Consider the following 15,028-nt stretch of genomic DNA (forward strand, 5'->3'; position numbering starts at 1 on the left):
TATTTTTTGCTGTTTCCCAGAGGACATTTGTGGAGTTGATTTTATATTTTTGATGTCTTTCTTATCAAATTAAGCTAGAGAAAAATTGCATAAAACCTTACTCCCTCCTGAGACACACTCTTTTTATAATTAGAAAATGTTATCTTTAAGAAAGTTGAACCCTTTAACTTCTAAGCAAAGTATTAACGACATAGCAGAAGATATAAAATACTGGAATTGCCACCCTGGCCAGTGTGGCCCAGTTGGTTGGGTGTCTTCCCATGCACCAAAAGATTGGTGATTCCAGTCCCCATTAGGGCACCTGTCCAGGTTGCAGGCTCTATCCCAGGTGGGGCCTGTAGGAAGCAGCTGATTGATGTTACCCTGTCACATTGATGTTTCTCTCTCTCTCCCTTTCCCTTCCTCTCCCTCTAAAAATCAATATTAAAAAAAAATACTTGAATTGCCAAAGACTTTAAATATTATGCACAACAGATTGGAACATAATGCCCAGAAATGTAGGGAATTTCTTTTAGCTCTTTTCTAAACAGAAACTAATATGAATAGATGGGAGGCATATCGTACATATAGTGGGAAAAATGAGATGGAAAATGCACCACAGTATCTGTTTTTCATTTGCTCTGTCACTGACACTGATGTGTTATTCCCCACTCTTTGTTTTTAGTGGCCACAGATGTCTTTAATTCCAAAAACCTGGCCGTTCAGGCACAAAAGAAGATCTTGGGTAAAATGGTATCCAAGTCCATCGCTACCACCTTAATCGATGACACGAGCAGCGAAGTGCTGGATGAGCTGTACCGGGTGACCAGGGAGTACACCCAGAACAAGAAGGAGGCCGAGAAGATCATCAAAAACCTCATCAAAACCGTCCTCAAGCTGGCCATTCTGTACAGGAATAACCAGTTCAATCAGGATGAGCTCGCGCTGATGGAGAAGTTCAAGAAGAAAGTCCATCAGCTTGCCATGACCGTGGTCAGTTTCCATCAGGTGGACTACACCTTTGACCGGAACGTGCTGTCCAGGCTGCTGAACGAATGCAGGGAGTTGCTGCACCAGATCATTCAGCGCCACCTCACCGCCAAGTCACACGGACGGATTAATAATGTCTTTGATCACTTCTCAGATTGTGATTTCCTGGCTGCCTTGTATAATCCCTTTGGGAATTTCAAACCCCACTTAAAAAAACTTTGTGATGGCGTCAACAAAATGTTGGATGAAGAGAACATATGAGCATGTGAATTAAGATGGTGACTGCTCCTGATTTACCTGAAGGTGGAGCCCTATTGATTTATGAAGGAAAGAGGTGCCTTTTGAAGAGTTAACATATTTCAGGAAGACTTTGCCCAAGCCAAGTGTCAAACGTTGATGATAGTGTTTTGTGAAGCTTGTTTTAGTTGAAGAAAAAACATATTGCCAAATGTTGTTAAATGCTTCTAAGGGTTAACAGAACCTGGGAAAGATGTGTTATGCAAACGCAAATATCGAGTTACACAGAGAAAAATATGCATGGCTCCGAATCTTGAGACATCTTTTTTTAGGACGGTTGTTGTGTTGGCAGCACATTGGCTATTTCTAACATGTACAGAGTTATGTTTTGATTCACTTGTATTCCTTACTATGTACATATACCTCTTTTTAAAAGCCAAAAAATTTCCCTTGCTTTCATTCCTCCATTTGAAACCATTCCATTTTCAACTCTACCTTTGTTGATGATTCTTTTGCTAAATATTTTTGTCATTGACATTCAAGAATTGTCTTTATTAAGACATTAAAGAATTAAGGTAGTCAAATTGGAACCCTCAGAGAAATAGAAAACTGCTTCTCTATTGTAGAAAACAACTGTATTCGAGGTTATTAATAATGTTTAATATCAGATATGCTTCTGTAGGTGAGTCCTGCTTTTTAATACCAACCGTGACACTTCCCCAAACGTGATAATTTCCCAGAACGTTGCCTTGAAAAGCTTGTTGAGGGCTTAACTTCCATGTTACCTTGAAAATGTGCTGATGGCATCTCCATTTTTAATATTCATTTCAAATGTAAGAGACAAAGAAAAATCTAGATTGTTCTTGATATTAGGGCAATGAAAAGTACATGGTATTAAGAAAATCAAAACAATCTTTCTTTTAGAGATGAGCCCATCAAAATAATTTAGGGGAATGAGAGGCAAAAGGGAAGAGAGGATGTTACTACAGACCATGAGAATGAAAATGAATGCATTTCAATGTTTAGTAAGGCTTGGTAGATAAATAAAGAATGCCACTTTTTTATTTAACTGAAAAGGTTTTTGCTATTTTTTTTATTTGCTATGGTGATGAGTAAACTAGAGTATTTGCATTTTGAGCAGTTTGTATGTTGTTTCTATATGTTTTATAGGGGTGAATGACAAAGTCAACATTTGCTTATTTTGTAAAAAGGGAAGGAAACCTGTGGGCCAACAGTATCACCTGGGAAATAGCAGACAGCCGCCAGCACTAAACATTTGCATTGTCATCATGTCTCTGATTTAGTGTACTCCTGCCTTGAATTTGACTGCCTCCTAGAATAGTGACATTCAAATATGGCTCTCCAGGAAAGGGCCTACGACTAACACTTCCAGAGATTGGGATCTGCTTTAACCCACTACCACCTAGAGAAGGTAGTCAGTTTCCCTGGGACCCTCATGTGCTTGTCTAAAACAAGCAGCAGAGGCAAAGAGTATCTCCCTGTTTGATAATAAATCCTGACATAAAGATTTGAACTTAAATTACTATCCTTAAAAAAATGATTATTGACAGATAATAAATAAATAATAAGATTACTATCCTTACTTCCTAGTGCTAGTAGGTGATCCCTATATGTTATAGAAATAGCGTAGTGACTGCCGAAATGACCCCTCTAGCTTCAAATTCTGTAGAGTAGCTCATAAATTTAATTCGGCAGCCTTCCTTGCCCAGCTCTTCTTCCCTCACATGAGAAAGCTGAGTGTGATGTGTGGGAGCTCCTGATTGGTGCATCTGTTCTCTAAGACCTCCGTCAGCAAGTGGGAAAATGGAGTGTTCAGTCAGATGGTGTGTGCTTCTTGCTCATCGCTAGATACGGACAGGACCACCAGAGAGAGAGAGAGCTTAGGGATACATTTAGATCAGTCTGGACACATCCTATCCTAGAGTTGTGCCTGCAGGCTAGCAGTGAAATTTACATGGAGGAGGTGTAGAGGGACTCCTAATCTCACATGGAAGGAAGGTCATGAGTAAGGAAAACTGTTATCTCTCAGCTTCATCTCTGGAAGAAACTTATCTCCTTAACAACCCTGTGCCTGGGAGTCATGCCCTAAGGATCGGTCACAAAATCTTAATCAGCAAGTTCATCTTTGATGCAACAGGACTCTTTTTGTGCATGAATTTAATTGTGGGGTGGGGAGGAGGGTGGAGTGGGTTGGTTAAAGCTAGAAAGAATCCAAATGTACTTAGGATAGATAATTCTGAGCCAAGCAATAGTCATTTTGGGGGTCTTCTGAAAGTTTTTCAAAGATTGAGTCTTTTCATATTTTGGAAAAAACTTATGAATTGTGTTGTAATTGCTTTTTAAATTTTAGTGCTAATGGCTTCTCTGCAAAATTATGAGTTAATCTAGTAGATGTGTGATAATAATATTTTTTAAAATATATTTTTATAGATTTCAGAGAGAGAGAAACATCAATGATGAGAAAGAATCAGTTATTGGCTGCCTCTTGCATGCCTCCCAATGGGGATCGAGCCCTGACCAGGAATGAAAACAAGACCTTCTGGTTCATAAGTCAATGTTCAACTACTGAGCCATGCCAGTCAGGGATTATACTAGTTTTAATAATTGACATTAACTCATTTAATTCCTGCCACAACCTTCACTGTTTTACAGCAAGAGAAGTTAAGGAATTTGCTGAAGGTCACATAGCTATTAAGTGTCAAAACCACAATATCAATAAAACTGTATTTTCCTTTAAAGATAGAATAGATAAAGGCAATTCTAGAAACACCATTGGTTCAGAGAAGAGTGGGCAGCGAACTTCTAAAGTAGTTTTTCACATAATGACATTTCAGATGATATTTAAATTCCACAGGGCTGCCCTATTCTCAGGTCTGGATGTAATTTATACAAAGATGTTTTATGAAGTTTTCAACATGGCTCCTCACTTGGGGGCACCTCATGGCTCAGATTTCTGTCCCTTCTGGAACTTAATCTCAAGGTGCTCACAATTAACGATGACTTTGAGCATTGACACCTGAGGTCAGTGTAACCAAGCTCCAGAACACAGTGCTCTGTGTGCACACAAACCATGTTGTCCCCAGAAAAGGTATAATGCCAATTTGCAACTTCATGAATTTCCAGGTTTCCAATTTAGAAATATCTGAACAAGTAAGTTTAAAGATAACCTGTGTTTTTTCTGATTATAATAGTAAACCTTTCATTTACAACTCAAAATTAATTTTAAAAAAAGCAAATATCAGGAGATTTAATACAGAAATAATGTATTACAATATATGGCAGTATCTCATAATTATCTGGTAAGTTTTTCTCCCACCATATAAATAAATACTTACAAATACATTAAGCTTAAACTTAATGATGGATTTTTTTTCCTCCGCAAGCATTTTTTGGGTCTACATTTCAAGTCAATTAAATTTTTACTGAAAATTTATCCTCAAGGTATTTGATGAGAGCACATTAAACTAAGTTATAACTTAGCATATTAATCTTGACAGATAATAAATAAAAGATGAATGTGTCTATCCATATGATGAAATATTTGTTGTAAAAAAATTAAATGCTATTTAATTGCTAGGAAATTAAAATATTCTAATGAAAGTTTCTAATGAAACAAATTTAGTTAGCAAGTTAATAGGATTTATAATATTTTTTAGCCAATCTTGCATTTCCAAACTTGTATTATCTAAATTAGTTGAATCTTTCAGTGTTTGAAAAATTACTGCTTTACTTGATATATTGTATTCCTGAGCATAAAGCTTCCGTGTAATTTGTTAAGCTGAAAGCAGGTTTTAATGCTCAGTGCTGTTTATGATAGGTAAAATTTATTCTAGCACTGAAATAATTTTCTTACTGTGATTCAGATGAAGTCTTTTAGAAACACCTAATGAAAACACTGAGGCACTGCCGAAACCGGTTTGGCTCAGCGGTAGAGCGTTGGTCTGCGGACTGAAAGGTCCCAGGTTCGATTCCGGTCAAGGGCATGTACATTGGTTGCGGGCACAACCCCAGTGGGTGGTGTGCAGGAGGCAGCTGGTTGATGTTTCTCTCTCATCGACGTTTCTGGCTCTCTATCTCTCTCCCTTCCTCTCTGTAAAAAATCAATAAAATATATTAAAGAAGAAAAGGAAGGAAGGAAGGAAGGAAGGAAGGAAGGAAGGAAGGAAGGAAGAAAGGAAGGAAGAAAAGAAAAGAAAACACTGAGGCACTAACCAGAAAAAAAGAAAAAGAAAAAAAGGGGTCAACTTTTTGTTTCTAAAGTGAAACAGGAAAGTCTTAGGGAGCTTATAATCACATATCACTGGTATGGCAAAACTATTGAAAATCCATTTTCTCTTTTATTGAGGTGTCCTCATGGCTAGTTATATAGGCCCAGAGCCAGAGAGACTTTCATTTTGGGGAATTTCCCAAAATGGAAACATTTTCCCGTAATATTGATTTATATCTGTCTAGCCAAAGATGTGTTTTCCATCCAGCAGTGAGCATGGGTCCCTAATTACAGCGGACAAGTCACTCCGGATCGACCCGTCGGCTGAGCACTGAAAAAGGATACGTACGAGCCAGCCAGCGATCACAGTTAAGAGAAAAACATCTGTGCTTTGGAAAAGGTTCTGCAGGCACAGCGAACAGCGCTCTGTGTCCACCGGATTTCCAGCGGGTCTTCATGAGATGAGCCAGCCAATGCACAAGGCCCCTCTGCCTGCAGGGGTGGCTGAGGAAATTTCCCTGTCATAACTGCATTTCTGCCTCCTGGGGTTTGTCCTTCACACAAGAAAATAATATTTTATTTTAAGAAGTATGCATTTTGGTGTGCAGAATGATCTAAGACAACATTCTTCTCTGTACTTTAGCTTTCCCATTTAAAAGCTTACAGAAAGATTAAGTAGTTTAAAACTGCCTGCTGCCTGATGTGAGATATAAATATAAGGCATGGAAGTGAAAACTTGGAGCATACTTACCTAGATTGTCACCATTATCTGAGGTGATCGATGTTTTATAAGAAGTCAAGGTTACATCTTCCTGGAAATGGACTCTTATCAGCCCAGCAGGAGCCACTAGGCACCCATCTGCAGTGACTGTCAGCATCTTTTGCTGCTAAGACCAATTGTTTTCACTAAAGGAGAAATACTTGCCAAGCAGACTATACATTTTTTTAAAAGGTATGAAATGTCCTGGAAGAGAACTTGCTGATAATTGGACTTGCTGATAATTAGATAAAAGTGCCAGCGTTATTGCTGTTCCCTTGTCGCAGCGATTTTCAACCTCTTTCATCCCATGGCACACAGAATCTAATTACCAAAATTCTCCAGCACACCGAAAATGTATTTTTTTTTTTCCAATTTGAAAAAAAAAAAAAAAAAAGGTATAACTTGAATTCAGTCACACCGGATGGCTATTGTGTTGGCTGTGGTCATTTTTTGAGCGGACAATCCCGGGGAAAAGAGATCCATGCCCCTGGCTACTAGTAAACAGCCAGGGATTGCATGGAGCAGCGCTGCCGTACCTTACGGGCTTTGTGTTCCCATAACAGGAGTCCATTCTCGGCTTGCTGAAATAGTCACCAGAGAACACGCAGTGAAACCCACGAGTGGGAACATCCCACAGTATTTTCAAACACCAAGTGCAGGGGTTTGTGATCTCTTCCTCTGGGGACTCCCTGGAGGGTGGCCAGGTAGAACCCGGGCATGTGCTGGGGCATTTTCCACAGTTTCTGGCTCCATGTCTGCCTGGGAGCCTTCCCGCCTTATCTCTAAACCTTGGGCAATATCATTGACTTCCTATTTTCATTTTTCAGATAAGTTAAGCAAAACACGGAGGGCTTTGCAACCTCCTGAAGACTGTTCCCGGGTGAGGTATTGTTTACTAAGCAAAGAAAGTTAAGTCTGAAACAACAGATTTCCTCAGCCTGAGAGAATTTGATTAAATCCCAGTCTCCTTAAAAAAACTGATTTTTGCTTTCAATTTATAATGAACACCTATTAGGTGTCCAACACCAGGCTGGGCCTGGAACTGCACAGCAACCCCTTGTTCCTGTCCTTGAGGAGTTCACTCCATGGGGACAGACAAGGCCACAGGTAAGTGAGTATTAAATTGGGATTCCCTGGATGAGGAGGGTCCCAAGAAAGACTTTGTTAGTCTCGAATACACTTTCTGGCTTTAAGGTTTTCACAGTTTGTTTGTTTTGTTTTGTTTTGTTTTGAGTTTTCAACTCATGCTTTAAAAGCAATGAGCTCAAAGTAGTGGCAGATTTCTTTTCAAAATCAATGGCAAGGTGTGTGTGTGTGTGTGTGTGTGTGTGTGTGTGTGTGTGTGTGTTGTGCCAGTTCAGGTAAAAGAAAAATGTTTACAGGCCTTTTTTAAAAATTATTATTCAAAATAAAAATGTTTGTGAATAATCCTATGCCATGGAATAGATTACAAACTGCACTGAGTAGAAGAATCTGAGTGAAAACAAAGAAGGAACATTTTAATTAACAATATTTTAATTCTTGAGGATATTTGAGAAATAGGGACAGCAAACAATTAAGAAATAGATTGTGGCCCCACTTGTGAAGCTGGATAAACTGGCTTCAAGTCCTTGTCTCTTAGGGAGGTAAATATGTGTCCCCTAAGCCCCCAGGCCAGGACTTAGAAGCACATGATTGAACTGGCCCTTCTTGCCAGCCATGCCTCTGGCTGGCTTGGTTCTCTCTGCTCCCTTGTCAGATGTTTATCACTGCCTGGAGCTTCCTGATTGTGAAAAAGAAAAATTAACAAGCCCTGGTGTGGCTGGTGTGGCTCAGTTGATTGGAACATGGGGCTGTACACCCAGATTCCACCTTCGATCCATGGTGGAGGTGCATGCAGGAAGCACCTGATCAATATTTCTCACATTGATGTTTCTCTCTCTTGTCTCTCTCAAAATCAATAAAAACATACTCTCAGATTAAAAATAAGTAAATAAGAAGGGGGAAAGTTAACAAACAGAATGTCCTCTTGCTGGGAAAGGATTGGAAATCAGGCCCAGGGATGTAGCCTGAGGTTTAGACCCTAAATGTATTTCATCCCAGTGGCTTCCCTTGTGGCTCTAGCCAGGACAGAGATCTTGTCCTTTTCACTGGGTTATGTCTAGAGAGTTGGTGTGCAAAGTTGTTTTTTGTTTTTTTTACACATAACAGCAGTTTCCTGATACCTGTCTTAACTCATGACAGGAATTTTTATTTTTCCTGATTATAAAAAGATGGGCTTTTGAAGCTTTAGTTTCAGTTTATCTGTCTCTTGATGAACCACGCAATTTCAATCAAGGGCAGTAATAATAACAGGGCTGATAGTGTGAAAACCTGTCCTGTGTGCTGAGCCAGTTTTGCATTTATCAGCAGGCCAAGAAAGATGTCTGCTCTAACCTGCCTTCACGTGGCCGTTGCCACACTCTTTTCTCCCAGACTTTTAAAGAGGCAATCCCCTGATAGGACACTGGCTCCCACTCCCTCTAGCCACCTTGGGAAGAGTCTCTGACATGCTGGCTGCTGGCAGCACAACTCCAGTTTGGAATTGGGCAGCCTCAATTTGAACAATGGATGGTGGAGGTGCATTCATCCTTTTCCAATGCTACTCTCCCTAAGTAGCTTACCTTCAATTCTTCTGTTTAGTTCTCATAATATTTAAGAAAAATATTTCTACATATACATGAAGATTCCATTTTTAGGAAAAGAGTCTTAAATTCTAAGTTGATGTGAAACCCACTGTGCAAATCACAGGAGCCCAAGGAGCAAGAGAGAGGAACCAGTGAGCCTCAGATGCTGGGTGGGCTTCCCCTCACCATGGGTGTTATCTGTAGATGCACCTGCTTAGCAGTAGGACTGGGATAGCAACCCTGCCTTGGGGAGGCAGCAGGAGCAAACATGTATGGAGCTCATCAGAACTGGAGAGGGCTGAAGATTCTTCTGTTATTTAAAAAGGCTTTCATTTTAAAACCACTAGAGCCAAAACCAGTTTGGCTCAGTGGTAGAGTGTCGTTCTGCGGACTGAAAGGTCCCAGGTTCGATTCCGGTCAAGGGCATGTACGTTGGTTGTGGGCACATCCCTGGTAGGGGGTGTGCAAGAGGCAGCTGGTCGATGTTTCTCTCTCATCGATGTTTCTAGCTCTCTATCCCTCTCTCTTCCTCTCTATTAAAAAAAATCAATAAAACATTTTAAAAATAATAATAAAATAAAAATAAAAACCATTAGAGACTCATAAAAATAGCAGAGTGTCCTGCGTAACCTTCATCCAGTTTGCTCTGAAGGTGGCCTGGGACACAGGTGTGGCACAACATCAAAACCCAGAATCGATATTGGTATGTTGTTACTAGACCACAGACCTTACTTAGTTTTCAATAATAGGGTTTGTTTTTCTAACGTGAATGTCTGTGTGTGTGCATAGTCTCACGTCATTGTACCCCGTTGCACCTCACATAATCAAGATACAGAACCGTTTTATCACCACAGAAGACCTCTCCCCTCCACTTACTTCTCTGTGCTCACACCACCTCCCACTCCATCCCCCTCCCATCCCTAGTGACCAGTCATCTTCTCTCTATCACTATAGTGCTATCATTTTGAGAATGTTACATAAATGGAGTCATAAAGTATATAAACTTTGACAATTAACTCCTTTCACTAAGCATGACATCCTTGAGGTCTATCCAGGTTGTCGTGTGTATCAGTAATTGCTGAGTAGTATTCCATTATATGGATGTACTAGAGTTTGTTCAACCGTTCATACACTGAAGGATATCTGGGTCATTTCCAGTATTTTTATACTATGAATAAAGTTGTTATTAATATTTGTGTATAGATATTTGTGAAATAATTTTTTCTTTCTCTGGAATAAATGCCCTAGCGTGTGATTGTTGAACCATGTGGCAAATGCTGCATAAGACATGTTCCAGAATGGCTATACCACTTTACATGAACACCAAACTAGTTTTTCTAAATCCTCACCAGCATTTGTCAGCATCACCATTGGTAAGTTTTAGCTGTTCTAATTGGTGTGTCATTATAGCTCCTTGTGATTTTACTTACTGAAACATCTTTTTAGGCTCTTGTTTTTTTGTTTTAAATTTCCATTCATTTCCTTTCGGTCTTTCTTTTGTTTTTCCCCTATCCTCCTCTTCCTCCTCTCACTAAACTTGACATATAATAGAAAATCATATGATTTTTATAGAAAATCATAAGGTTGCAGTTCTAAAAATCTCTCACAAAGTGAACACACTTGTTAACCAGCATTCTGATTAAGAAAAGTATTGTATTGCTATCACCCAGAAGTTCACCACCCAATTTATCTACTGTTCTGACTTCTATCTAGTGCTAGAGATTTAGTTTTGCCTATTTTTGAGCTTCATTTAAGCAGAATCATTCAATATTTACTCTTTGTGTCTGGCTTCTTTGCTCATGCGATTCCTCAAATATTCTTTTTAACCAGCTCTAAGAGTGACTGCCAACTTTAGGCAATGAATCTCATGAGGATTGCCTCCAGGATGTGTTATGCAGTTAAATATAAGGGAATAGGGGGGTAAACGGTGATGGAAGGAGTCTTGACTCAGAGTTATAAACACACAATACAATATACAGATGATGTATTATAGAATTGTACCCCTAAAACCTATATAATTTTATTAATGTCACACCAATAAATTCAATAAAAAGTAAATGAGAGTGTATTTAGAAGATTTGCTTAATCCTTAGGGCATTTTATATTAGCAATTGTTATTTGAGGAAGATTCTGATTTAAAGTTAAATGTTCACCCTCGTTTTGAAAGCACTCACTAGCTACCATGCGATGCCTTTCTTTTACGTTTGGAACATAATAGCATATTCAACCGAGGGCACCAGAACTCTGCTAGCAGTTTCATCCATCTAAACGAAATTCCGTCTTGCCAATCTGTGGCTCCCTCTAACAATGACCCCTCTCATTCCCCACTGCCTGGCTGAGATCCTGTTCGCAGTGGATTCCAGCTCTGGGAAAAGTGATTGGTGGGCTCCTCCTGCTTCACCCTTGTCTCTGGCTGAGGATTTGACATAAATGCTATGTACACGGTATGTAAACCATATGGACCCCATCTGAGAAGAGTCTTTCTCCTCTGTTAGCACTTAAGGATAAGCTGAACACTTCTAAGCCTGCTTGCCTTTATTCTCTGCTAGGATTTCCTTGTTTTAAATCCTAGAATTTCCAAGGTCATGACAAAGTGAGTGTGGATGAAAAGGGATGATTGGCACTTGTTATGTTGCTCTGGATTTGAAGGTTTTGCCTCTGGCCTAACTTAATTGTTGAGTAAGAGGTGCTTTATATTAACTGATTACTTGTAAATCTATACTTTGCCAGAACATATTGACCCTGTGTTGCCAGTAGTTATCTGGCCTAGATTTTAGGAATTGTCCTGATTTCTAATGTTATGTCTTATTGTCATTACATGTGCCTGGAGTTTAGTTAAGAACATGTATGGTTGCTACTTACCTGGCAGGAGAGAGATCAGGATCATGAAGGAGGTTTTCCCAGGGCGAGGCTCACCCATGGCATTCCAGGTATGCGGACCCCTGGGATTTCCCCAAATGGGGAACACTCGACTGCATAATTTGTGGTAGTGGAGGACTGCATTTACCTTTGCCCCTGGTTAAAAAAAAAAAAAAAAAAAAAAAAAGTAATATGTACAGTTAAGTACCTAGGAAATTAGAACCTATAGTCACTTATGTTTTGTCATTTCCATTTGCAGCTAGATATGCGTTCTCTTTCAATTGTTAACAACATTCTGGTTTTTCTTTAGGACTAGCACCTGGTCCCCATCTCTCTATCCAGGTGCTACTGTCACTTCTGGTGCCAGTTGGGCACATGACCTGGATCTGGCCAATCAGAGCATTTTATCCTTTTTGAGTCAGTGATTGGTTCCAGGATGAATATGGAATGCAGCCACATAATCAGGCTCAACAAGAAAGCATTCTATGACCACTGCTTGAGAGACAGGCAAAGAACCATTCTCTCCTCCCACTGAATGTAAAACTATGGGCTGTGCACCAAGAGCTGCTGATAGCCAATGTGCCTCCATGAGGAGAGAGCCAGTCCGAGAAAGAAGCAAACCTGGAAAGCGGAGTCAAGAGGTGGAGAGAAAGTGAGTCCTGGTATGTCATATGAGGCAGCGCCTTCAGCCACGGCTGCAGTCAGCCTTGCCTTGGACTTCCTCAGTTTCAAGAGCCAATACATTTGGTGTTTATTGCTTAGACCAGGTGCCGGCAACCTACGGCTCCAGAGCCGCAGGCGGCTCTTTTGAGGCTTTACTGCGGCTCCGACAACTTGCAAGCCTGTGTGAAAATGAAGGTAACGTCTTACAGCCCTGATGTGCTGACACTGTGCACTGAGGTTCAGGAGCAAAAATCCCATTAACCAGATAAATTAAAATATTTTAATTAGCTATTAATTCGCAAAAATATATTTTACATTGTTAAGTGAAAAAGTCCTTTTTTTCTTCAGATTGACAGCTAACTGCACGATCCGGTATATAGCATTAAGGTAAGAAACAATATATGCAGTGTTATATTTGTTTTAAATGTAGCAATGGTTTTGTGGCTCCCAGGTTTTTTTTTTCCTTTGAAACGGGTCCAAGTGGCTCTTTATGTCTTAAAGGTTGCAGACCCCTGGCTTAGACCATAGCGAGTCAAGTTTCTGTTTTTATAATGAAGAGAGTTCTGATTGCTGGAAGATGATTGCTAGGTTGGCTTTGCATTTCTTGTAAAAAATTCTTGATCTTTTAGAGAAGGGAGAGGGAACCCAAGGAACCTCTATTCCCTGGAGACAGACTAGTGAGCACCTGGCCTGGTCAGTGGAGAAAAAAATAGCTAGAATTCAGAATTAAAATCTATCCTGAAATATACGCAAGGATGTATTGGTTCAAATTAAGGTTTATTATTTTTAAGCATTTGTGATCATTTAAACTACTTTGGAAGGCTGCAAAGCAGGTTAAGAAACAAGGTTTGTAGTTAAAGCTTGGGAAAGGGATTTCATTTCATTGAGCCTCAGTTTCCTCATCTATAAAATGGGCACATCTAGAGTGCCCATCTCAAATAATCACTAAAGGCACATATAGTACTCAGAACAGGATGTCAATAAATAGAAGCCATCACTTTTAATAATGCTCTGAATCTTTCTTTTTTTTGGGGGGGGGGGGGGATTGTGTGATGAGTCATATTATATCCTTAGGCCAGAGTTAAAAGTCAAAATAATTTGAAATAGAAGCACAAACTCTAGAAAACACACACACATTAGGTATATTAAACATTCTATATGCCGCTTAAGATTTGTTTGACCGCCCTTCCAAGTGGTAGGAAAAGGGAAATCTAAGCCTGGTGTGTTCCTATTTCCAGGGAAGAACAAAGTTATCCAAGGGTGGCCTCCTTTCTCAGTTCGAGGCTGTTTTAAGTTGTCAATGACAGCCCTTCTCCTGATGGAAGTAAGAGTTCATGCTGAGCTTTACCTCCTGAGCACTTACACATAAACCAAAATAAAAAGCAATGGCAGTACAACACACATCAAAAAGCGTAATTCCAACGAATGTTTGTTTAGTCGCACATGCCTGGCTCTATGCTAACTCTCTTTGTGGACTATCTGTATCTACCACAACTCTGGATACTAGGAACCATTTTATAGAGCAGAAAAACACAAGCCCGAAGGAGAGGGCTGTTGGAGGACTCACAGGGGGCAGGGGTAGCTGGGATGATAAGAGCCGCCCTTTAGTCACCATGCACTGCCCTTTTGCCTGTGTCCTCTCAAGCCTAGCAAGGTGGGAGTCCTTGCCCTCCAGCCCCTGAGCCCACATTGTTCATTGCAGGCCTGAGAGAACCAGGAGACTTAGTTCCCACGAGGCAATACCCCCAGGATCACCCAAAAGGCTGAGGGTGGGTTTTTCCAGTGACCAGCTCAGACTGTGGGCAGAACTGAATCACGTTGAGGAAAAAGGATGTCTTCTGAGAAAAAAATTGTTCTACTCTCATCATATATGCTTCTTGTTCTGAAAATCTGGAGAAGATGTCTCATTGTGGAAGTGTAATCACTCCTCCCTAATGAACCACTCAATAATTTATCTGATTACATGTGATTACTCTGGGAACCAGATGTGGGTAAAAAGTAACCACTCTTTTTTGTTTATTTATTTTTGAAATACCATGCTCAAAGGGAGAGATTGAGACATTTACTTGAAAGGATGATTTATTTTATGTGAATTTTGTATTGATAGCATGCCATGTTCTGAGGTCAATTTGAAAATGGTAATGAACACCTTACGCCACCCGGACCATCCTTGACATTTCCCCTGTCACCATGATGGTTTTCTCATCAGGTTTTTATGGTTGTTGTCAGATGTTGCCATTAGCTTGGCTTAGCTCCCTGTGGGGTGTGTGTGTGTGTGTGTGTGTGTGTGTGTGTGTGACTTGGGGCAATAGAAATTAATGAAAGACATGAGTAGAGACTGAAACAGTATAGTCATGTGCCACATAATAATATTTCTGTTAAGAATGTACCACATATTTGATGATGGTCTCATAAGGTTATAATGGAGCAGAAAAATTTTCTGTTGCCTAGTGACATCGTAGCTGTTGTAATGTCACTGAGAGGAGTGTGAATGGTACGTTACCTCAGGGGCATTGTCATCACATGAGATGACAGCTCCATGCATTGTTGCCTCTGGAGACATTCCAATGGGGTGAGATGTGGAGATGGAAGGTGGTGCTTTCGATGATGCTGCCCCTGTGTAGGCTTAGGCTAAAGTTGGTGTTTGTGACTTAGTTTTTTTTGTTT

General features: G+C 40.1%; 1 protein-coding gene and 1 non-coding gene across 7 annotated transcripts in view; both read left to right on the top strand.

Moving 5' to 3' along the window:
* The window catches only part of TNFAIP8 (TNF alpha induced protein 8), a 107,772-nt gene extending 105,490 nt beyond the window's left edge, over window positions 1-2,282 (top strand). For all 6 annotated transcript variants that reach the window (XM_036409360.2, XM_045571870.1, XM_036409359.2 and 3 more), the window contains exon 2: window positions 665-2,282. In XM_036409360.2, coding sequence (XP_036265253.1) covers window positions 665-1,230 — 566 coding nt within the window. In that variant the 3' untranslated portion in view covers window positions 1,231-2,282. The remainder of the gene's footprint in view (window positions 1-664) is intronic.
* Window positions 2,283-11,693: 9,411 nt separating this feature from the next.
* On the top strand, window positions 11,694-11,851 carry LOC118704046. Its single transcript, XR_004983273.1, has one exon. It is a non-coding gene; the product is annotated as a U1 spliceosomal RNA (small nuclear RNA).
* The last annotated feature ends 3,177 nt before the right edge of the window (window positions 11,852-15,028 follow it).

Source organism: Pipistrellus kuhlii, unplaced genomic scaffold, assembly GCF_014108245.1.
Source record: "Pipistrellus kuhlii isolate mPipKuh1 unplaced genomic scaffold, mPipKuh1.p scaffold_m20_p_4, whole genome shotgun sequence".
NCBI lineage: Eukaryota > Metazoa > Chordata > Mammalia > Chiroptera > Vespertilionidae > Pipistrellus > Pipistrellus kuhlii.